The sequence below is a fragment of the Sander vitreus genome, chromosome 4 (assembly GCF_031162955.1).
Source record: "Sander vitreus isolate 19-12246 chromosome 4, sanVit1, whole genome shotgun sequence".
Taxonomy (NCBI): Eukaryota; Metazoa; Chordata; class Actinopteri; order Perciformes; family Percidae; genus Sander; species Sander vitreus.
This window is the reverse complement of record NC_135858.1, coordinates 16840245-16864663: the sequence shown is the minus strand read 5'-3', so window position 1 is coordinate 16864663 and position 24419 is coordinate 16840245. Positions and strand designations below refer to the sequence as shown.

At 40.6% G+C, this 24419-nt stretch overlaps 3 protein-coding genes across 4 annotated transcripts; all 3 read left to right on the top strand.

Moving 5' to 3' along the window:
• The first annotated feature begins 4319 nt into the window (after positions 1-4319).
• On the top strand, positions 4320-17100 carry epha2a (eph receptor A2 a). Its single transcript, XM_078248719.1, has 17 exons — positions 4320-4506; positions 5342-5409; positions 6913-7549; positions 11511-11666; positions 11776-12108; positions 12631-12758; positions 12859-13036; positions 13150-13252; positions 13530-13582; positions 13683-13808; positions 13898-14083; positions 14194-14255; positions 14386-14595; positions 14803-14952; positions 15228-15421; positions 15738-15893; positions 16279-17100. The coding sequence occupies exons 1-17, from the start codon at positions 4431-4433 to the stop codon at positions 16385-16387; spliced, it is 2925 nt and encodes a 974-aa protein (XP_078104845.1). The 5' UTR covers positions 4320-4430; the 3' UTR covers positions 16388-17100.
• A 1485-nt stretch (positions 17101-18585) lies between these two features.
• On the top strand, positions 18586-19860 carry LOC144516975 (heat shock protein beta-7-like). Its single transcript, XM_078248722.1, has 3 exons — positions 18586-18687; positions 18865-18998; positions 19437-19860. Exons 1-3 carry the CDS (start codon positions 18609-18611, stop codon positions 19569-19571), a joined length of 348 nt encoding a protein of 115 aa, XP_078104848.1. The 5' UTR covers positions 18586-18608; the 3' UTR covers positions 19572-19860.
• A 708-nt stretch (positions 19861-20568) lies between these two features.
• LOC144516974 (ciliogenesis and planar polarity effector 2-like) lies at positions 20569-23697 on the top strand. 2 transcript variants are annotated; one of them, XM_078248720.1, is made up of 5 exons: positions 20569-21094; positions 21914-22066; positions 22151-22275; positions 22430-22569; positions 22668-23697. In XM_078248720.1, exons 1-5 carry the CDS (start codon positions 20980-20982, stop codon positions 22861-22863), a joined length of 729 nt encoding a protein of 242 aa, XP_078104846.1. In that variant the 5' UTR covers positions 20569-20979; the 3' UTR covers positions 22864-23697. The 2 variants fall into 2 exon arrangements, with proteins under 2 accessions (XP_078104846.1, XP_078104847.1); XM_078248721.1 differs by having other exon boundaries at positions 20575-20629.
• Positions 23698-24419: the final 722 nt, after the last annotated feature.

The following is a 24419-nucleotide window of genomic DNA, read 5'->3' as shown; positions in this document are numbered from 1 at the left end:
TATTTCAGAGGGGGGACAATCTTTTTTTGGATTCTTAGTAAAATATCTGTCTATACCTGCGTTTACTGCTCTTTGATGAGGTCAGTGCCAATGCAGGCAGCGATGACAGATCAGGGCAAAGCCACAAATAGACTTATCCCATGCATGTATGACTAATGCTGCGTGTTTTTAACCACATTCTCGCATTTCTTCTCTTCATAAGACAAAAACTTGTTGAAGCGTGTTCTCTCTTTTGTTTCTGAACGCTACGCCGCACACAACATAGCCCACATAGACAGCAGACACCCACCCTCAAATTCCATTGAGGAGAGGTAGTGTTTTCAGTGTGTTTAGAGGTGGCATGTGGAGCTTTTAAAAAAAACGGGATGACTGAGGACATGGAGGGAAAACACAACAATGCACAGGCTTTTCAGTCCAGACAACAGAGCACATAATGAAGAAGCTTCCACAACACCCATCCGGTTTGTGAGGAACATAAAAGCATGGTGGTTGGGCATTAGTGTAATTATTAGAGCACACAGATACTTTACAATATGTGGTTGTGTGGTTTTAATTCAGTTTTGGTGAGGGACTTTATGTACCTGTATTGAACTTGCAGATATTAGGGACTTCAAATCTGACTTTCTGTTGTACTTTATTTGTGTAAAGCTTATCAGTACATATTTTCATATTGTGTCAATACAAGTACAGTAGTAAACTGAACAATGTCGTGTTTGTTGGGCTGAGATATCTCTGGTTTTTGGCATCACATCTGATTGTTCTTGCCTTGTGTGATTTTAATGTTATCAGAAGGATTACAAACTCCTTTGTGGGTTAAAACGTCCTACCTCATAGGATTATTTCAAAAATGCAATGTCTTAGTCACGTTCCAGCTGAATCAGGACCCACATGTCTGATTTTTTTTTGTCAGTGATTCAAATCCAGCTTGATTATCAGGCTAAAGTCGCCAAGTTTCTTAACTCTTGAAAATTTGACCCTGTTGGACATATGGTTATCACTGAAAAGCTATGTTTCTGCAGAAAGCTCTCCATTATTTCACTGCAAGTAGACTTTTAAATACTGTGATTTCTATAACAATAAATCTCAGATGAAACTGAAATAAAATAAAAGAACAAAAATTAAATGTACACCGCATAGTCATTTACTTAGGTGCTGTACTTCAGTACAACTTTAAGGTACTGGAATATTTTTTTATTTTCATCCCACTACCTTTATTTAACAGTTACACTTACTAGTTACTTTTCAGGTTAAATGTTGTTTTTTTTTATACAAAATATATGATCATTTTACAAATGATGATGCCGACAGTATATGAAAGAGTTAAAATTAGCTCCACTTCCACAACTACAACAATAAAGTACTGTTTGTTTATATGTTATAGCATGAATAAAAATAATTTCAATGGCCTAACAATTAAACACTGACACTCTATATAATGAGCACTTTTACATTTGACACTTTAAGTACATTTTGTTGCAAATACTTCTGTAATTTTGCTGAAGTAAGGCTTGCATGGAGTGTTTGCTTTTTGGTTATTATTGCTATTTTACTTAAATAAATAAGCTGAGGACTTCTTCCACCACTGATGGTTATAGGCTATAGTCATCAAAATGTATAAAGAATGGCGTGAATCCATCATTTCTTAACAAGGGTTTTTTTTTTGGGGGGGGGAGGGGCTCGCTGAGATGGTGGAATGGTGGAAAACAGTAGGTGCACTTTATGTTGGCAGTCTACAAAAAGTCCCCAGTGCTTTCAATAGTGTCCCACCTCTCTGTTTGCAGATACCACGAGAAGTGTAAGGAAAGCAGGGGGTTGTGAGGGGATCAGGGTCTGAATGACATAGCATTGCTGCCACAGGCTGCTATTCACTGACCCACAAAATGCAGGCCCAGCCCCCAGTGTGAAGTACTTTTGTGTTGTCATCACCCACTGAAGCCCGGGACCAGAGGGAGGGGTGGTGGTGGGGTATTTGGGCTGATGTGAGGCCGCAGTCTGCTCTTCAGCAGCACACATGCACTGTTAGGTGAATAAAAAGAAGCCTGTATTGTAATTAAAACATTTGCATACTTGTGTGTTAGAGAGGGTATTAGCCTTTGACACCTTCGAGAACTGGATGACAACAGAAACCACTTCTCAGAGTCTTAAGCATTAACACACTCGAAATAAACACCTTAGCGTACCACAGTGTGTAAACCAATACAGAGAGGCTTGAGTGCTTAAGATGGAAGTTTCCTTCAAGTGGCAGTTCACACTCAAACCAAAGTGTGTGGGATCATTTGAAAGTGAGGGATATCTGCATCTTAAAGTGTAGTATCAGGTTTTTATGGGATTGAAAATATTTTTTTTCTTCTCAGGAGAGACATAAAAATGGAATTTGGTTACTAAACAGAACTGATATTTGAGCAATGAACAAGAAATATCTGTGGAACCTTAAGTTGAAAAACAGTATCAGAAAAGAGAAATATAACTTTTTTTTGCTTGAGGAATGGTGTTGAAAATGTTTCCTCTCTCACCATTTAGAGAACAACATTTAACTTGAAATGCATCCGTTAATATATATATATATAAAAAAAAAAGACAAATGAATTCTCATTACATGAATAGGTTTCTTCTTCTTTTCCTGTCCTGTTGGAATTATACTTATCATGTTAAACTACAATTTGTGTTTGTAAGCAACTGAAGTAATTGTCACTTGAAGGTCAGAAAGCCATAATTCAGCCCACACTTAACTTGTTAATCTATTATTTTACCAACATCTTTCACTCTGTCTGTTGTATGATTAATGTCCGTGTATGGTAACGTTGGACAAGACAATGTACGCCTCTTCAGTTGATTTTTTTGGGGTTCTTTGTCAGATTGGCTGCCTGTGTTTGGCTCTCAAATCGAGGGGCTCTCCTTTCCAAGTACACGGCGCTTCACAGAGAAGACTTGACTCTGAAATTCCTCCAGATAAGAGTTGCTAGGTGATGCTATTGTCAGATCTTCTTTGTGGTCACATATTCATACCCAAATTGTAAGGTTCTTTATGAGGAGTGTCTCATTAGTAGTCATATATTCATACCAGACCACCCCCTCCCACTTGACCCCTCCTTTACCAGTCGTGGGAAAGACAAGTCCCGGACGAGATGTGGAGGATTCAGGCCATTATTTGGAAGACATTCAAAAAAGATTGTCTAGCTTAAACACTCTTTCATTATGAAAGTCTAGAAAAGCCAAGATATTTGTACTGTTTGAAACATTTAAAACCAGAACGTAAGATTCCAGCACAGATAAAACATCCAAGAAGGTTTCGAAATGTATATTTAAACACCAAGTGCAAATGTACACAAGCAGGAGTAGAATGGATTATTTACATCCATTCTATTGTACAGCTTGGTGCTCTATCTTTAATTAAATTCCTATGCCATGTGCAAGACACCAACGCTACAGTTCATACAGATGCAAAGAACCTCAAAGGAAGACTCAAATGAAATCTGAAACACTTCATTTAAAAACAAAAACAAAAATTGTCTGTAATGCTTCGTTAAAAAATGCAGTTCAACATTTGATAATGCAACTGAGTTCAGTTCAGTGTATTGCCTCACATTCTCCTTGCAGCCAGGTATGTGAAGTACTTAGAATTAGCTCCACCTCACTAATGCTAGATACAATGCATATGTAATAAAATCTATTAGGCCCATGTGTTTTTAGCTAAGTCATTTTTTATTTGAGTGTTACACTGTGGAAGTACAACTTTTACTTAAGTAAGGGATCTAAGTCTACCACTGATTAAATATAATAATATACTCTGGGATGGTTCATTTGCATAATAAAAACTTGAACATTGTGCTGATAGCCACTACTGTAGCCTACATTTACTTTAATAGCCTACTTAAACGCTGGTTTACATTGGGGTATTTCTACTTTTACCTAAGTAATCTGTGTACTTCTTCCATCACAGCTTAACACACTTGCAAAATGTTTAAACAATTAGGCTACTTAATCTTTTGCATTTAGCTTTTGTTGTTGTTAACATGTCGATTAGCTGGACTTTATGTGTGGTATGTAGAATACACATAGAGTTTGATTTGACATTGATTTATTAATTAAATACAATATCGATGTATTAATTAAGCAAACAGTTAAAAAAAATCAATACAATTGTTAATAGTTAATTTTAGTTTGTTAATGAAGGCCTACATCCTTGTCAATGAAACAGGTGCGGTCGAACAGGTCTGGCCCCGCCCCCTCATTACCATATTCGGAGAACACATTCCAACGCGCGCGGGGCGGGGCGATGACGCCACCTGTTTCTCAATGGGCTGCGTGCTCGTGCTCACTCATTCAGTAGAGTGAAATATTTGGAGAAGTGGATTCAGTGAGACAGACGGAGGAGAGAAGAGAGACTTTGGGATATAAAACCACGACTTATATAAAGTTTGTATGGAATCATGGAGCTCCGTCGGGTTAACTTGTTCTTGTATTTATTCATCGGTCAAGTATTTATCAGCCTCCAGTCGAAAGAACGTAAGTACTTTTTCACAAGTTGTGTAAAAAGAAATAAAAGTGTAGCCTAGCTTAACCGCACATCGTGAGTCAGGAGGTTGGAATTTGATAGCCTGCTTTTAAGTTTTACTTCTGTTTTAAATCTTTAGTCAAAATTGCTTAGCCATTTGGCTATAAAAGTTATTTTTTCTGTTTTTGTTTCATTCTGTAGCCTACATAAAACATAATATGCCTAGCTATAGTTTGGTAAATGCCTCTTTTAATCCCTTTACTATTTGAACGTTGTCTGAACTAGAATAGTTTAAATGATCAAAGAGATCGGGTTATCACTTTTTTAAATATGCATCAGTTTTTTTGTTGTTGAGTGAATTACTTATTTGTTTTTACTGGCCTTTGTCAATTTATGGTTAAAGGGCACCTGTGAGATGCCTTAACATGTCAGACGATTTGTTTCACTTGTAGTGCAGATTCATGTACTTCTCTAGTCATGGCAATTGAACTTCCCACGCCTTTCTCAGACATTATTAGTCCTGTATCGTGGACCTGGAGGACACGGTCAATGAAGTTCTGAATCAGACCGACATGCTTGATTAGACTGTCAAAGCATGGCTGGCATGTGCTCCACATAAAGCTGTTGGCCCCGGAGATCAAGTCACAGAATTTAATTTTAATTGTCATTTTATGATTATTTAACAGCCTTATAAACAAATAAAAATATACAGCCTACACTGTTTGGGCCAGAGGTGTATTAGGTCTGCAAAACATCATATATATAGGCCTATATATGCATCAGGTGTCATTAGTTGCTTCTGTGTTTGTTGTAACTGTGTCATATGTTTTCTGTTTGTTTCTGTAGAAGTATTGCTGGATATGAGAGCTTCAGGATCCGAGTTGGGGTGGTTGACGTTGCCATTTGAGAACGGAGTGAGTATTTATACCTCAACAGGCATTTTTAAGACTTCAGGTTCAAGACTTGAAACTTTCCTTCGCTGAGTAAGACAACAAACGGAAAAAAAAGGCAGCTGAAGATTAGTCGATGTGAGAAATTGAATAATATTTAGCAACCATAACATAAGGGCCTCTTTCTGCTCATTCAGTCTACTAAAAAAGCTCTTTGGGAGAAATGGATGAGTGGCAGCAGAGTGAGGTTTGGCAGAGCTCAGCTAGTCTTGTGTTAACGCTACCCTTTCATGAAGAACTTGATGAATGCCATTAAAATGTCATGGTTTAACCTACATTTAAATTTACAGTATTGATGTACATTTTACACAGTTGCGGGAGATTGTTTTTTATTCCAACACTAAACCATAAAACAGCATTTTTAGGATTTCCCTGTGATTCCTCTCAGAATTTAGAAATCACAGCAGCAAGATGATCTGTTCAGTTGTGGGAAGACATACGTAAAAGAGAAACAAAAACTGGTCCATGTGTGGAGAACCATTCCTCTATCTATAGTTCAGTGGCTTTCCATCTAAAAAAAGCCATAGGACATGGCCACTTCCACTGTGGGCTGCGTTTCTTCTTACATTCTCAAAGATCTAAGGTTCTGGTTTTATCAGATAGGATTTCCCCTTGTCCATCAAGCTCTGCTTTGTTCCAATCCAACTTTCCCACACTGTACTTAAATTTGTACCAGGGATGACTATTTGCAATATGTGGTCGTGGCTTCAGTGTAAAAAAAGTATTTAAACGGTTTATTTTCTAAATGCAGTGTAACCTGTCTAAGTGGACGATTGAAGTTTGGATAGTAATTATTAATTGCCGGAAATGCAGTATTTAATTTGGCCAAAATATAGAGAAGCTAAAATGTGAAAATCACTGACTTAAATGATTGACGATGCCTCTCTTTGAATCAATGCCAATGTTTTCGCTTCTATTTTCTAACAACGGGTCAAGTTCAGCATTGATTTATTCCTTGAAACGCACCAGTACTGCTAACACATGAGGTGTTACATTTTAATGTTAAATGGAGGCTTTTAATCTTTCTGCTTGTCATTGCTTCCCTCTCTTAAAAAAGTCTTAATTGCTGCCACTGTGCTTATGAAGCTCATTTAACTGCCATAAATGTTGGTTGGTAGTCTACAGTAGTATTTGCTGGATTTGTGTGCGTCTCACACACATTGCACCCTTGTGTTTTAGTGGAAAACCACACACGTCGTGAGCAAGGCACATGTCCAGGCCAATAATCTTAATTTGTGGAAAAAAGCTCCAGCTCATTTCTGCACTTTTATGAGCTTCTCAGTCAGCATGAAAGAAGAGGTGTCTCAACAATAAAATGGGTTCTGAGCAAGAACAAAGCCTGTGAAGCCTGTACTTATTCCCTGAAAATCTTTTGTTTCTCCTTTTAATTATTGTAGCTTGGTAACAGTGACTTTTGCCCCTTAAACTAATCCCTCTCCTCTCTCTTTATTTTGTTCTGTTCTACAGTGGGAGATAGTCCAGACGGTGGTGAACGGCTCACTTTTCTATACCTACAGTGTTTGCAGCATAGACTCTACTGAACAGGACAACTGGTTACGTACAACATTCATCCAGCGTCGCCCGGGGACGACACGAGTCTCTGTGGAGCTCCGTTTTATTGTGCGAGACTGCAACACTTTTGATGGCGCTTCCGTCGCCTGCAAAGAAACCTTCAACCTTTTCATCTCGGAGGCTGATGCCGACGTGGGCACCAACTTCCGCAAAGGCCAGTTCCGCAAAGTGGCCACCATCGCTCCTGATGAGGTCACGCGGGGCCGCTTGCTGAAGGTCAACACAGAGACGAAGACCATGGGGCCTCTGTCTAGGAAGGGCTTTTACCTGGCTTTTCAGGACATGGGCGCTTGTGTGGCGCTGCTGTCTGTCAGAGTGTACTACAAGACATGTCCGTCCACAGTGCAGAGCTTGGCGGCCTTCCCGGAGACGGTGGCGGATGCTCTCAGGGAGGTGGAGGGAGCCTGTGTGGAGAATGCCGTCAGTCAGGCCACCCCACGCATCTACTGTACAGCTGAGGGTGAATGGGTGGTTCCTGTGGGCCAGTGCCAGTGTCTCGCCGGCTATGAAACCACTGGGGACTCCTGCCAAGGTAAGCACACTGCCAGAAATATGCCACGCACTCAACTGAGACGTGTTTGCGTTGCCAGGGGAGCTGTAGTAAATTAAACTCTTCCAGCCACTACTTTGGCAAAGTGTGAGGAATGAGCGCAGAGGAATGTTAATTATGTCTGGTTTGTTTGGAAATCTTTCACAAAAACACTCTATCTCTGTCATATGATATCTGTGTTGAAGTGGGTCAGGTACAGCAGGATGAGCATTGGAAAGGGAGGAAACGGGGAAGAGGTCTAAACCTGTTTGTTTTGTTTGGATTTTACGGCAACCACAGATTGCTCCATGTGATATAGATAGTCTCCCGTCAATGCCTCATCTCTTTACCTGTTGGCCAATAGCTCATTCTCTCCACTGCCATTTTCTCAGGACGCAGGAATGGGGCTGGGCTGAGGTTTTATGGCTAGGGCGATGGCTAGAGGTGATAATGTACAGTGCAAGAAGCTGTGTCCCAATTCCACAATTCACTGCCCAGTAGAAAGTTCAAGAGCTAATTAAAGCTCGAAAAAAGTTTAAACTAAAATAATTGAGTGGTAAATCTTTGTGAAAATATTTAGCTTTTTCTTTTTCTAGATTTCAAGTTTATAGCACCTTTCCAAAATAGCAAAGTACATTCATTTCTTTTATACAAACCGCACATGCCGTGTACTATGAAGATTAGTGCATCTCACATAATGTAGTATTGGCATGTAGTATGAAATAAGGAAAATGTTCTTTAAAATGACATGAGGGCACACTTTTAAACCATTCAGATAATTATAGGCAGGTAGTTCAATAGTAACTATCTGCCTATTAGTAAAAAACAAATATACATATAATTGAAAACTAATAGTAATTTGGGAACAAACTGTTGAAGGTTTAAGCTTTTGTCTATTCATATGACACCCATAATAAGGTTAAGTATGCAAAAACTTTGCAGTATGTACTGCCCTCAAGAAAGACCTGTGAGTACATCTAAAAAAACAAATAGATGTGTACAGTAAAAGACTTGACTGCAGCGCTCATACTGTATGTGCTCCTACTTTTTGTGTGGAATTTGTCTTTGGCTTTTCTCGGGTGTGGCGTGTTGAGCTGTCGGGAGGAAACGTGGGAGGAGAGAGGGTACAGAGAGAAGAGGAAGGAGGGAGGAAGGGCACAGTATGCTGCGGGAACTTCTGAAAGGAATTCTTTCACCCTCGCGTCACCTGCACCACTGATTGACTAAAGGAAGGGGCCGTGTGAATGTGTCAGAATAACTACCTGAGTGGTGTGTCTTCTCTTTGCATGTATTTATTTTGCACCAGTTGCTATGGCGACAGGAACCACAGATTACAGGGATGGGGCCGGCACGCCTATGAGGTTGGACTGAGTCAGGCTGCGGTTTATGACTCCTGATGGTCAGAGTCACCTTGACTGGCAGAGTTTGGTTTCTTCTTGGAGTCATTTCCTATAAAACAGTTTCGACCAGCTTAAAGAATTGAGCGATTTGTTGGGAACTATTTTGATAATTGAGTCATTGTTTGTCCTTTTTTTTTTTCTAAAAAGAAAGAAAAAAGATTTATTGATTCTAGTTTTTCAATTATCAGGATTATCTGTGTTTTCTGATTGTTATATCTCTAAGTCTTTTGGACTGTTGTTCAACACATTTGAAGACTTTAGAAAGTTACGACAATAACATCACTATTTTGTGGCATCGTTGCATAGACCAAACGAATAATCTATTAGTTGTAAGATATGGTCAATGGAAATGATCGTTAGTCACAGCCCTGCATACCATTGATAAAGTACAGTGCTTCAAGAGTGAGTGAGTCTTATACTGAGGTTGTAAAAATGAAGACAGATTAAACGGAGGAAGGAGGGGAGGAAGTCATGGCAGAGGAATGTTTCAGTCTTTGAGGTTTCTGAGCACAGGTGGACTCTGAGCCAAGCACCTGAAGCGGAAGTTATAAGAGGAAGACAGGAAATATTTATGATTGGGGGGGAGATGAAGTGTAATTCCAAAGTCTGGAGGATGACCTAAGTATAAGGATGCAGGAAACATGTTTTATTACATGGGTTTTAAACACAATTATTATGCTGTTGTTTGTTCCAACTCATTTCCATTTCACTAGAGAGAGTGATATCCTTAGCCTGCATGTGCATTCCACTGAAGAGCACAACTGTTGTGGGAAAAGGAAGTAAAGCGAGATGAGGAGGAATGCTGACTGACACAAATAAGAAGGTTGTCCTTGGTCGGAGTCGGAGGGTGGGGAGTCAGTCGACAGTTGGTCCATGAGGGTGGTTAGTTTGAGGGTGGTGCTTAGTTAGGTGTGGAGTGTAATTTAGTCAAGAGGATTAGTAGAGCAACAGGACAGCTGTTAACCAATGACATACCCCGCTTTGCCTCCATTTGCTCTTTCATCCGGTTGTTAACACGCGCAACGAGCTCCCTAATCCATGTTCCCACTCATTAGAACAATGGGCCGACACAAAGAGCACGAAACAGATTCAATTAACAGATGCACCGGTGCGGAACATAAGTCCTTTTCATATGTGTGTCGTAGTCAAAAAGGAGCGTGGGACAATTGGAAGAACAATTTCCATCAAGATGGGGAAAATAGAAGTTGGTTGAATGAAAGTTTTAGATCAAATGAAAATGTTATTGGATTAACAAAATGATGCTAAAAACTCCAAAAGTAATCGTAAACCATCGTTTCCAAAGTTCGCATTAACAATGTTTGTTTTCAGCACCCATGCCGCCATTTACGAGCTGCATAATGAGTAAAGCAACATATTTACGGCACCACTCTGTCCAGTCTCAGAGACAATAGATGAATAGGGCTGGAGTTTCTTTGGTACGTGACAGAGGTCCTGCTGCTGCAGCTCAAGATGAAATGGGCTGGCCCCCTTTTCTTATACTGAAAGGCCTCCGCTACACCCCCACTGCCGCCAAGTGACTCCCCAGAGAGAACTTCTGTTGGTGCTCCAGACCTTTGCCCCCATCCCCCCATCCCCCATTCATCCATCCATCCATCCATTCATCTTTATCCCTCCTACTCAAACCCAACCTGCTCCTTCTCCTCCATTGCGGCAATTCTTGGAGTGCAAAGGTCCTTCTGCCTGAATGGCAAAGTAACACGACCACGTCTTAAATCCAGGGTTCACTCAACCTCATCTCAACGGCCACCAGCACAGGGGCCAGATGAAAGGCTCCTCCCTAGGGAGACAGCAGAATAAAAGCAGAGAGAGGAGATCTTACATAAGATCCGTTCTTTTACTGTGCTGGAGCCCTTTATCACCCCAGAAAGTATGTGCGTCTGTTTCCATAAACATACTGAAAATCATACTCGTCTCCAGCAGCTTTTCCTCTTTCCTGAGTCTCTCGTCTTCTAACTATTCAACCTTGGATGCTGTAATTTGCGACTGGTGTCGGGGGTTAGCGGAAGGAAGGAAGAAAGGGAGGAAACATCAGCCTCAGACTGAATTGCAGCTTGTGCGCTCTGGTTTCTGTCCACTCTGCACGTTCATTAACCTCTCATGCCCTGGAAGGCTGTTTTATCTGTGTGCTGAAATGTCTATCTCAACTCTCTACCCGTGTCCAAGGTGCCATTTCCTTTGGCAAAAACAGATATATTATCTGCCAGAGAATATGAGCTGGGAGTTCACAGGGGAAAGGCAGATCAGATCACCTGGTGTCATCCGGTTGACACTGGGAGTGTGACCTGAGATTAGGCCTTCAGGCGAAAAAGGCGAGTGGAGGCAGGTCGTCTGGGAAATCCCTTTTTCATTCCTCTGGAATACAAAGCCTCGGTGATTATAGGTTACGCACAACAAATGCTTCCTGTCGGTTGGAACGGGCTGGTATTACAAAGACTGCTTCATTGTTTGCATTTAGATCAGTCATTTCTTCCTGTGTTTGTCTGTTTCACAGTTCCTCCTAATGTCAAGCTTAAACCAACACACACCTTCTTTCTCTCACACAGCATGTAAACCAGGCTACTTCAAGCCATCTGTATCGAGTGAGTTATGTCAGGTTTGTCCTGATAACACGAAGCCCTCCGCAGCCGGCGCAACCGAATGCCAATGTGAGGAAGGTTTCTTCCGCTCCCCTTCGGACCCTCCTACGTCCCCCTGCTCTGGTAACAACCACACTCACTGTCATATTACCGACAAAGTCAACTTTTAGCTCATTACAGGAAGGTCAGAAGATCAGGCTAACTGGTCTTTGTCATGTACTTCCTCCCCAAGCTCCACCCAGTGCCCCTCGTGACCTGACCGCCACCACCCTGTCATCAGAGGGCCGGCTGCAGCTGTCCTGGAGCCCGCCGCTGGTGACCGGGGGCCGCAGAGACCTCACCTACAGTGTGGTGTGCGAGCACTGCGACGGGGGCTTGTGTGTCCCCTGCGGCGAGAAGATCCGTTTTGAGCCAGGACCTGCAGACCTGCAGGACTCCACGGTCGTCGTTACTGACCTAGATTCTCATCTGAACTACACGTTCACAGTGGAGGCTCACAGCGGCGTGTCCCAGTTCGGTATTGACCGGCCCATCGCAATAATCACCACTGCTCTGGACTATACAGGTGAGCTCGGTCACATGAAAAGCTTTTTTTTATCCAGAGACCCCACTGCTGTATGTGTGATAATGATAATTGTGAAATCAAGCAAAACCTTTTTTAAAACCCAATATGTAGAAACGTATTGAAGTGGTTATCCTTCCCCTTGCCACAAACTGAACCTGTACATCGCAGTATACATACTTCATTATTTTTCTTTAGTGTACTTCTCCTAATTTCAAGAGAAATGCATATAAAACATGACATTTTTGAGAAGTCAGGAAGAATGAAGGTGATACAACTATTTGAATGTTTTTTTGAGACGTTAAAGAGGGTCTGTTGTCTCCAGACATTTTTAGACATTAGTTTTTTATGTAATATTGTATTTGTCAGTAAAAACTATTGTACAAAAAGAAGGCTTTAGTACACAAAGAGGAATTCAGTGTGACCCACTAAATCCCAAAGGCTTCCATTTCCAAACGTCCTTTTCCAAAGACTATGATTAGTCTCTAACCATTATTTTGCTTTCTGTCTCTCACCGACCGTTAGATCCCCCCAAGGTGACGTTGATCCATCTGGATGATCGTGGCCCCACCAGTCTGTCTCTGTCCTGGACTCTGTCTCGCAGGCCTCCAGCCCACATCAATCACCGCTATGAGCTTATGTACCGCAGAAAAGTAAGACAGAGTGCTTTGTGCTCTTTTGCCTCTCCTTCCCTCGTTCAAAGTTGTAAATTATTCCAACCTCATTCTAATCCACCCACTTTCCTCTTCGCAGGATGACGACGGTGAGCGTGATGTGACCACCTACACAGTCCTGATTTTGGAGAAAAGTTCCGTCCAGATAAATGACCTCACCCCAGACACTACTTACATGTTCAGGGTTCAGGCACTGAGTCCTGAAGGACACCCCGGCAGCTACAGTGTGGAGCACGAGTTCCTGACTTCCCCATTAGGTACCAGCTAAATCTACAGAAGATGAAACAATTTACCCAAATGTCTCTCTGTATGAACTTTTATTTCGCACACTTGAGTTGATAAAATGTTTCTCTTTCTGTGATTTGCGCAGCTGAGTCTCAGATCCAGAACAACTCGGCCATGGTTATGGGAGCTGTAGTCGGAGTAGCAGTTATTCTTCTCGTTGTGGTGGCCGTTCTGCTGCTGCGTAGACGGTTGGTAACAACATGCTTCATATCCACATCCAACGCCTGTGTCATTCAGATAAATGTTATCTACACACCTACAAACTGTGTGATTATGTGCCACAAGCTCCAGTAAATTAAAGATATTCTGCTATGACGGCTGAGGGAGGGTTTATCAGTAATAGCTGGTGCTGCTATTGAATACAGCCTTGGTCTTTTTCAGCAGAGACTGACCTGCAATTACTAAAAAGCCAGTCTGTATTCTGTTTAGTCCTTTTAGTAATGATTCGTCTTGTGTTCCTCTCAGAAGACTGCGCTTTCGTGGAAGGGGAGGAGCTGAAGATCCCTACTTTGCAACAGGTTAGAAAACCATTCTGTACATGCAACAATAATACTAATAATAATAGTTCATTAAGTCATTATTTAGCCTAACAAACTGGACATTATTTCCTCTCCTTAGATCAGCTCAAGCCTCTGAAGACTTACATTGATCCACACATGTATGAGGACCCTAACATTGCCATCCAGAAGTTTGTCACAGAAATTGACCCCAGTGCCATTAGCAAACAAAAAGTCATCGGTGTTGGTAAGTGTTTTAAATCACCGGTCTTCCATTTAATAAAATGTTAGAGCACAGTTTTTAACGTTTCCTCCTGCTGTCCGTCCGCCGATCAGGAGAGTTCGGGGAAGTGTTTTGGGGCGTGATGAAGACTCCCAGGCGAGGGGAGGTGGCCGTCGCGATCAAGACCCTGAAGCCGGGGTACTCGGAGAAACAGAGGCAGGACTTCTTGAGTGAGGCCAGCATCATGGGTCAGTTCTCGCACCCGAATATCATCCGCCTGGAGGGAGTTGTCACCAAATGTGAGTTGACAACCTCAGAGAGAAGCCAAACAATCCTTCTCAACTTATTTGAATCCACTTCTTGTACACTTTTCTTTCACTAAACATAATGTTTTGTTTTAAATCTTCAGTCAAGCATGCCATGATAGTGACTGAATACATGGAGAACGGAGCTCTTGACACATATCTGAAGGTAGGTGCATGCATTTAGTCAAGGAAGGTCAAATGACTTGAGCTTCAGACACTTAAACTTGATATTATGTATTCTTTATATATATATATATATATATATATATATATATATATAATTTTTCCCTTTTTAGGACCGTGATCGAGAGATTTCGTCATATCAGCTCGTGGGGATGCTGCGTGGAATAGCTGCTGGCATGAAATACCTCGCCGATATGAACTATGTTCACCGGGACCTGGCAGCAAGAAACGTTCTGGTTAACAGCAACCTGGAGTGTAAAGTGTCTGATTTTGGGCTTTCGCGTGTGCTGGAGGATGATGCTGAGGGCACATACACCACAAGAGTAAGTCTAACAGCTACATTTCACAGCCTAAAAGCATAAAGTGAACAACCCTTTTTTCTTCTTTTTTTTTTTTCTAGTAACAAATGCCAGACTGTTAATGATATTTTCACTCTCAAGTGTCCAATCTAAAGTGTTGGTCTTTCAGCGCCTTGTGTTTCCGCTCCCTTCACCCATTAATATGATTTGTTAATGTTTCTCTTCTGTCAGGGAGGTAAAATCCCCATCCGCTGGACGGCCCCAGAGGCCATCGCTTACAGGAAATTCACTTCAGCCAGCGACGTGTGGAGCTTCGGCATCGTCATGTGGGAAGTCATGGCATTTGGAGAACGGCCCTACTGGAACATGAGCAACCATGAGGTATGTTTCAGATATCACGTTGTCTTTCTAGCCCTTACAGTTGAGCTGAAGGATTGTTTTGGCCTGTGTAGGTCAAACTTTAATGTGTATAACCACTGAGTCTGTGCTAGGGTCGGTGGTGATAGAAAGCTGCCTGACATGCAGAGTATGTCCCACCATCCTCTTCAAATGAACTCTTACTGTCAACATACGAACACAGCAGTTTTTCAGACCGAGTCTGTCACTACACTCATAAATATACTTCAGATCTAAGCACTGCCTTCACTCTTCCTCAGGTCATGAAGGCTATCAACGAGGCCTTCAGGCTTCCTGCTCCAATGGACTGCCCATCCGCTATCAACCAGCTCATGCTGCAGTGTTGGCAGAACGACCGCTCCAAACGACCTCGCTTCTCGGACATCGTCAACATTTTGGACAAACTGCTCCAGAGCCCAGAGTCTTTGAAAACCATCGCTGACTTTGATCCACGGTATGAACTATATATATATATATATATATATATATATATATATATATATATATATATATATATATATATATATATATAAACAATATTTTTTTATTAAAGTTCATGATTTGGTAACAAAGTGAAAGAGACAAAATTAGAAGAACTACTATAAAAGAAACTAATCTTCTCGAGAGTATAATGAATTCTGTAGAGAATTACACAACCCGATTACCTAACAATTACACATCTTCACGTGCACTCCGTGTACATAATGTACAGCAAAGTAAATGTCAGCAGTAAATGATGAGTAATCCAAAATCGACTTTGTTCCCCGCAGCGTGTCCATCCGCCTGCCCAGCACCAGCGGCTGTGACGGCACTACGTTCAGGTCGGTGCCCGAGTGGCTGGAGTCCATCAAAATGAACCAGTACAGCGATAGCTTCGCCCGCGCTGGGATCACGACCATGGAGCAGGTGCTCGCCTTGAGGCATGAGTAAGTGCACACATGGCACAGGTGCAGCTCTGCCTCACTGCGCTGATTCATCTGGCACCAGGCCACATGTTGTAGTAACACAGAGAAAGCATTCAGCTCTCAGCATGAACATTTGTTATCCAGTTTGTGAATGCAGAAATACTCCACTCCGCCTATGCCCATGTCATTCCTGTCATTCTACTGCCATAACTTCTACAGCAGTGGTCTTATTTTTAATCTGATGTACCCCCACAGCTCAGTCAGATAAACAAGATATTCAAGAGTTGATCCACAACTTTTAGCTCATTATTTGAATTGGTAATTCATTAGAGTCCATATTAGTTTTTTTTTTGGTTTTGTTTTTTTAAGCCCACTGAAAATTATATCATTTATCTTGTCCTTTCAGAGACATCAGGAATATTGGAGTTCGGTTGCCCGGTCACATGAAGAGGATAGCATACAGCATCCTGGGTCTGAAAGATGAGACAAGCTCCCTCAGCGTGTTTAGTGTGTGATCTAAGCATTCCTCCAAATCAAAGTGCACTGACGGACCATGCCATTTCACTCACGCACGAGGAGGACTGAAGTTGGGGGGGGGGGGTGAAACTTGGCTACACTGCAGGGTTTTTTTTGTGGCACGACTGAAGAGGACCCTCCAAGCCTCTCAGAAGGACTGAGGTCAAAAACACTTATGTACTTTATAATAACAAAAGACAAATAATTTATCTTTATGTAAAAATGTTTTATATGTTGAACATAAACAACTTGTGTGATGTAGTAAATAAAACAATTATAAAAGTAAGTGCAAAATGTGAGAGTGCTTGGTTTGTATTCACTGAATGACTGACATATTTAATGTTCTTTATGATTAAGGGTGTTTTCTTCCAAGCACTCACTTTATTCTGCCAGTGTTTCTGGATCTTTAAATCTGTTTGTTTTTCTACATTTTGTTATGATCAATGATACTTGTTAAATATGGAATGATTATTCCACTCAGGGCAAAGAATCACACATTCTTATGTTTTGTAGTTAGTCCCTGCATCCCATGATGCATTTTCTTCAAGTCTTTTGTTTGTTTACATCATGTCTTATTACAACTGTCCATTTGTATTTAATATTTATTTTATTTTGTATTTATGTCATTTCTTACATAAGAAATAACTGATCTGGCGTATATTTGTCAGGCAGTGTATTTTTGTGTTTAAATAAAATCAATGTTTCCTTGTGACTGGATTACTTTCTTGTACTTAGTAGTCAACAACTATTGTTTTTTTAATTGGTCCAGACTGAAATATCTCAAATATCTCATCTTGACATAAACTTTGGAACAGATATTTATGGTCCCCAGAGGATGAACCCCACTGGCTTTGGTGATCCCCTGACTCTTTAGCGCCGGCTTGTCAATTATTGGATGGATTGCCATAAAATATGTTACAGACATGTACAGTCTTTTCATCTAGCACCATCATCAGGTTAAAAATGTAATTTGTGCATTACTTCGGTTTATGACCAAATACTTGTGCTCATTATCAGCTATTACGTGAAACTAGGATGGTTAACAGTGATGAAAACACTGATGATGTACAGTATATGACAGCCAGTAGCTACAATTGAATTACTTCAAGCCTAAAAGTTCAGAAAAAATAAAAACTATATACCTTACTTCTTTACGGAAGAGAATTATGGCCACATGTTTTGAGTTTAATCTCAGAACTCTGACTTCATTTTTAGAATTCTGAGATTAATTTATTTCTTTCATAATTCTGACTTCAACATCAAAACTCAAATACAATTTTGACATGCCACCCTAATCCTATTCCGTACATCTTCCTAGCTCACTTTTCATATATTTGCTCACTCAACATAGATATACATGTGACCTAATATGATGAGCTTTTTGCTTACACCAACCTCTCACAAATAAACTATGCAATACTGCCACATATAGCTCTTAACACTTCCCTGCTCAAAACATGATGAACTTTTCTGACATAGGTTGCTTAGGGCCTTTCTTCTAACACCACCCTCTGGCCAGTTATTACGTTTACGTCACCATGACTGGTGCAAATCAAAAACAAATTTCAGACCTCAACTTTTATCTATCTTAACAGTTTGGTTTTCTTTACAATTTAGCACTTCAGCCTCACAGAGCTTGTTTTGGTGATGCCTGTCATCCAGACGTAGTTGATCAACCTCAGTGACTTTACCATGGTGGAGCAGAATGTCACACCTACACACAACTTTGCTTCATCATTTCACAGTCACTCAAGGTTTTCACTGAAAATGAATTAGTACAGTGTCATTTCCGTGACAAATCCTACCGATTTAGCCTTAAAAAGCCCAATTAAATCTGATCTCAAAGTTACTTTATTGCTTCATATTGACACTTTTAGCTGTGAATGACAATATCAATATCGCACCTGATAATTATAGCTTATTCCTTCACAAGGAAACAGCTCCACGCCCTCTCTCACACACAACCACAAAGACTCATATGCTGCCAGTCTGGGGTGTGGCTTTTTGGACCTTCTGACAACAGTTCAACAACCGTTCTAACACACTGAATATCTACAATCCGTATTATGTTCCACTGCAGCTGAATCTCAGACACACCCCCACGCACACACATATATATATATATATATATATATATATAGAGAGAGAGAGAGAGAGAGAGAGATTAGAATGACCTCTCTTGGATCCAGACCGTAGATACACAACACCTCCTCAGCCTCTATGGAGAAAGGTCAAGGTATTTTCTCTGAAGATTCAGGATCACTGCCTCAGCAGACCTGTAGAGACAGCAAATTTACAGGTCAGATCAACAAAGATTGATAGATATATATATTCGTTTTTTTCCTATTTATATAGCATTTTTGACCTGATTTTTTTGTGTGTAAAATCAGTGAATGTTAGAAACCTGAGGACCGGCCTCTCAGTTTGTGTCATGTAGTCATCAAGATTTGAGAGCTGTAAATGATTTCTGTTTCAGGCCACTCATATCCTACAGGGAAGATCCAGGTCATTGGAAACATTTTTCAGTTCACAGTCGATGTGAGTGAATTTTGTCCAGAAGATGTTATCATCACAACTTCCAACAACCTGATTGAGGTGCATGCGGAGAAGGTGAGCCATGCAGTCAGTCAGCCTGGTTTAGTAAATGGCCGATCTGTAATAGTAACCACAAAACACTAAAGTGACCTGTTGTTTGATTGCTGAATTAGGCTTGAGAGGAAGTATATATTAAGTAATTTGATAGAAGTATTTTGAATTTTGGCTGTAGAGTATTCTTCACAGCCAACATGAATGCAGATAATATCAACATATAAATGAAGTAAAGTACTCATGTTATAGTAATGAATCTAGGCTTGAATCTAATGGATTACTGGAGCTGGGTTACAGAACAGCTCAAAGTGACTTTAAATTAGGGCCTAACATTTGAGTTATCAAACCCTAATTTTCCCCTGCTTACAATGTAAAGAAATAAATGTGTACAAATTCTTTGAATTTAACTTTTCCACACCAATAATGTATGCCTTCCTTGTGTTCTCATACATTATGCAGCTGGGAGAAGATGGCACAGTAACAAACACTTTTTCCCACCAATGCAAACTACCATCGGGTGTGGACCCCATATCGGTGACCATGACGATGGAGAGCAATGGGGCCCTGACTGTGAAAGCTCACAGGGTATTATAATGCCTAAAACCTCCTCCCTGCATTTAATGATTCAATGCTGGAGTTTAGTGCCCTCTGGTGGTGGGCAAAGCGAACCAATGCACCATTCATGTACTATCAGAAATATGAAAAATCCCCTTCCAGTGCACTTGAACCCAACAACAAGGCAAATGATGTATAAAAAGTGGGATTTTCCATGATGCTCTTGTTAAAATCAAGGCCAAACAGCAGCGGATGGCACAAAAACCTGAAATATTTACACACAACTTTTGTTAGCAGATTAACTGAACCGTTAAACATGTCTCCTGCAACTCTATGAGGCTTAATATCTGAAATGTAGGCCTACTCATAGTCGTGACTGCTTTTTTTATTTTATTTATTTATTTATTTTTTTTTACAGTTTTTCTCAACTGTTTACACACTGACCACAACCTGTAACTCACGTACTAACCCTCTGAACCAATTCTTCCCAAATACAAGCACATTTCCTGTTTTACACCCAGATTTCAGTTATGGGAACTGAAATCTGGCTATTTCTATTTATCTATTTCATTTTGTAATTAGTTATGTAATCCATTGGATTACAAAAAAAAATGTAATCTAATCTGAACAATTTTGGAATACTTCAAAATCAAACATTTAAAACATTGCACCTTATACTAAAAAATGGACAAACATTTGCATGTGCTTGGTAGGTGCAGGATATACAGTATGTATCAGAGAAAGGACAGGAGGAGCAAAGAACATACTGCAATGTGGTGAAAGTGGACGAGGCAGAAGATGCTTGGTCAGCTTCCTAATGAGAACAGGACTGATGAGGAAAATCCTATGATACATCCAAAGAGGTTATATACAACCTCTTTGGCACATCCATTGGAAATTCTGACAAACTGGACACTGTAGGAGTTAACTAAATCCAGAAGACGGCAGTAGTGCAACATTAAGGATACAACTGCAGTTAAAACCCAAACCCAAAGAAGGAGAAAAAGTAAAACACGGAAGTGACGTGACGCCATGGGCTGCACCACTTTTAGATTAAAAATGCTATTTGCCGACAACAGTTATTAAATCGCTTTATGGTGAGAAAAAGACTGTTTACAGTATTTTAATACCAACACCGGTCTTCCGCTACAGTTCTACAGTCTGACTTTTTTTTGATGAAAAACTGACTTTAGCAGGGTTTACGTGCAGTTTAGTGTCCCAAATTATTTTCCAAAAACTGAGTGTCCCAAATGATGGTGGTTATGGTTAGTTTTATAGGATTAGGACTACAAAACACCTGTTAAACAGGTGGTTTAGCAGGTTCATAATTAAGGACATTGTATGGAGAATTTGGGACACTAAACTCCACGTATACCCCTTAGCAGTGTGACGCTAACGTTACCTTTAGCTAGCTATCTGAGCAGCACAACTAGCTAGAGATAACAACATGGCACAAGTTCCTCCTTCCTCCGGATCAATCGTAGTAGCTGACTGGCATCGATGTAAAGACAGCAAAGAATATTTCAGCAAAATTCTACACAAGAAGAGACGCAAGAACTTCGGTATGACTAAGAAACGGTACCATTTTGGTTGAATCACAACAGTTTTCAAAAGCAGCACATGATTAAAATGTAACAGCAGGGCTTGATTATACAACAAAGTATTTCAGGAAATGTGTTCAACAGAACATTTTTGAACAAACGTATGATGTATGAATCGTCAGTGGGAAACAGTCTCACAAAGTGGCTGGTAGATACATGTGCATTTCCAATAATACATCTCCACCATCTCTACCAAAAAAACTTGGAAGACATGTGGGTTTTGTCATTATTGGTTCTAGATGTAGGGAGAGTTGGTTGCATTTGTAAACATGACAATTGTCTTATGAGGCTATACGAATATTGTGTCATAACTTCTGTTTGAGGTTGTGTGAAGAGAAAACAGAACAATGTAATGAAAATGACATGTTACAAGCCTGTCTCTACAATACCCTGTACTGTTTCACTGGACAATCAACATGAAATCACTAAAAACAAGATGGCATAACAAAACCTAGGATTGTGGTGTGTGTGTGTGTTTTTTTTTTAATCATTTGATGTCTAATGTAGATGGAGATTTCTAAGAGTGTCATACACTTGACATATACAGTATTCAATAAACAAAATGATAGACAAACTAATTCAGGGGCTCTATATAATTGCAGCTTGGAAGCTACTTCCATGTTATATAACAAATTCCAATTCAGAATTTTAAGACCTTTAAGTGACACATTGATCTTTGACCAGCACACCATTTTGACGCTGTCACGACTGAAAAGTATGAATACCAAGCAGTACACAAAAGTAACTATTTAGACAGCCCCTTTAAAACTTGTTTTACAGGCCTGTTGGAGTCTCCGGTGATGCCCCCACACATAGCTGTGGACACAGTTCACTATAAGATCTTCATCTCTGGCAAGAGTGGAGTCGGGAAAACTGCTCTTGCTGCACTTCTTGCAGGCCTGAATATTCCCAACATGCACTATGAAACCACAGGTAGGTCTAGAATCAGTCGCTTTTAGAGTAATTTATACAATTAAGGTCACAAATATTCATCCAATTTATCTCTTGTTGTTTAAGGTATTGAGACGACAATGGTGTATTGGCCAGTGAAGCTGAGAGAAAATGGCAGAGTGCTTTTCTTCCGTCTGCAGCTGTGGGACTGTGGAGAGAATGTCTTGTGTAGATTTGACCATTTGCTGCCAGTATGTTTATAATAAAGTGTTTTCACACAGCACATTGTATTGAGTTATGAGCTAATGTGAAACAGAAAAAAAAGACATTAAAAAAAATAAAAAATAAGTACCACAACACCATCACACCAGACGTTTTGTCAAATCCCTGTTCCCTGTCTTTCAGGCCTGTAAGGAGCAGGTGGACGCCGTTCTTTTCCTGTTCTCCTTCACTGACAGGACATCCTTCGATGATCTGTCAAATCAAATTGCTAAATGGACTGGGACACCTGTGGGTTGTGTTGTGAAATTTGTGGTTGGCACCAAGTATCCTTTTGTGTTCTTTAAAACTTGAAAGTGTTTTGAGGGCTTAGTGTATAACTATTAATACAGAGATGGGCATTCATCCTTAATGTTCCCTTTAGATTTGACCTTTTCATGCACTGTGATGTGGCAGAGAGAGACGTGAGGGACTTCCAGGAGACATGGAGCTTACCGGTGCTGCGTGTAGGCGGGGAGGTCAGTGACGGGCTGGGTGATGTAGCCCCCCTCCTCAACTGCCTGGCGGAGAGCCTGTGGCATCAGGACTGTGTTACAGCCAGATCAGCCAGCCACCATTAACAGCAGGAGACAGAGACTACTTTAATACCGAAAATGATTTTAAAGAGGCAGTTGAGGTGAACTGGAGGTTCACGCCTGGGTGTCTGCCTTTGAGGGATTGCACTTAGCAGCTGATCTGGGAGTGGTTCAGATTTCTCAGGATGAAATGCAGGCTGCTGTTGAGATAAATGGACCATTCCCTCCGACACTGACTGCTGTCAAGATGGATTTTTGATTCTGAAAGGTCTTAAATTCTCCCCTCCTATGTCAGCAGGTTGTTGAATCAATCATGATTATGGTACGTCCCATAAGCACTCAATTGCCTCCTTGAAGCCTCCACTTGCTTCCCTTCTGCGCGTAGAGAGGCGAGGCGACGAGCAAATGTGTTTTAGAGAGATGAGACGTCCTTTCTTCTGAAGCATCACATGAATTCGTCAGCCGTTTGGGCGTTGTTAGGAACTTCTTCAGCTGCACAGCTTCTGTGAAGGCTGCTCTCATGCATCCCCGCCTCGATGATCCCTCCTCAGGACAGAAATAAGAGCTTTGAGACGGCCTTCACCGAGGAGGGACAGAAAAACTTCCGGTTCAGCCGAGGACCGAGGAGTCGAGAAGCTAACAAATAAGGGTTATGAGATTCAGCCATTGTCTGAGACTTTGGTTAGGTTAACGTGCAGAAGCTTGTATTTTGTGTGTTCTCCATGCCATCGAGTGCCATTTAATTAAGTGCATAATTAAGTTCTCACGTTTATGTATTAGATAGCACCAAAACTTCTCATCACTTTGAGACACCTTTTTCTACTGCTTTTTTTTTGCCACAGATTCCTGTTAACATCTTCTAAAAGCACCAAAAATGTCAAAACAGTGTTAAATATTTTTAGGTCAGAAGATCAGGGGGTGTTTTTGTCAAGTCCTTGTTACCAGCTTCAAGTGGAGGCATTTTTTTGTTGCATTAGGCTGAGCTGACACTTTTTTTATAAAAAAAAAATAAATAAAAAGGGCACATTGCTTAAAAGAGGGCAGCATTTTAATACAAGTGAAAAAAAAAAAAATATTCCCAATAATTAAAGAGTCACCTTCATGCTGTGTGTCTAATTGTGACATGTTCAGTGAACCCTTCACGTCTTATCAAGTGCAGTCGAGTTAAGATTAATTTTAAGAGTGAACCAAATTTACATTCACCAAATTCTTTCAATTATCAAAATGTATACATTAGTAATGTGCAAGTTAAAACCAAAGTTTGAATTATAAAAAAAAAAAATAATAAAAATGGTATCGCACAATAATGTTCCCATCACTGCTTAGACGAAAGCACCTTCATCCACGCCTCTTTATCTGACCTGCAATTAAAAAAAGAAAAGAAAAAAAAGACAGGAATCACAGATGGATGACCGGCTGCTGAAGAAGATTTTAGTCATTAAAAACATAAGATGTCCACTCGTACCTTGTGTGTGCAACAAGTATCATGGCGGTTGGTTGTCTGGTGTGACTTTGAGAGAGATGCAACAGGAAGGAGTCTGGGGGTAGACCCAGAACATCCGTCTTCAGAATGTGCACATGTGTGGGGAATTCAGCATGAT

Coding starts and splice junctions, on each gene's coding strand:
- LOC144516975 (XM_078248722.1), top strand. CDS start 18,609: ATGGAGAAAGGTCAAGGTATTTTCTCTGAAGATTCAGGATCACTGCCT. Junction 18,688..18,864: donor TAGAGACAGCAAATTTACAG/GTCAGATCAACA, acceptor TTTCTGTTTCAG/GCCACTCATATCCTACAGGG. Junction 18,999..19,436: donor TTGAGGTGCATGCGGAGAAG/GTGAGCCATGCA, acceptor TACATTATGCAG/CTGGGAGAAGATGGCACAGT.
- epha2a (XM_078248719.1), top strand. CDS start 4,431: ATGGAGCTCCGTCGGGTTAACTTGTTCTTGTATTTATTCATCGGTCAA. Junction 13,253..13,529: donor GTTCTGCTGCTGCGTAGACG/GTTGGTAACAAC, acceptor TGTTCCTCTCAG/AAGACTGCGCTTTCGTGGAA. Junction 13,583..13,682: donor AGATCCCTACTTTGCAACAG/GTTAGAAAACCA, acceptor TCCTCTCCTTAG/ATCAGCTCAAGCCTCTGAAG.
- LOC144516974 (XM_078248720.1), top strand. CDS start 20,980: ATGGCACAAGTTCCTCCTTCCTCCGGATCAATCGTAGTAGCTGACTGG. Junction 21,095..21,913: donor GAAGAGACGCAAGAACTTCG/GTATGACTAAGA, acceptor CTTGTTTTACAG/GCCTGTTGGAGTCTCCGGTG. Junction 22,067..22,150: donor CATGCACTATGAAACCACAG/GTAGGTCTAGAA, acceptor TTGTTGTTTAAG/GTATTGAGACGACAATGGTG.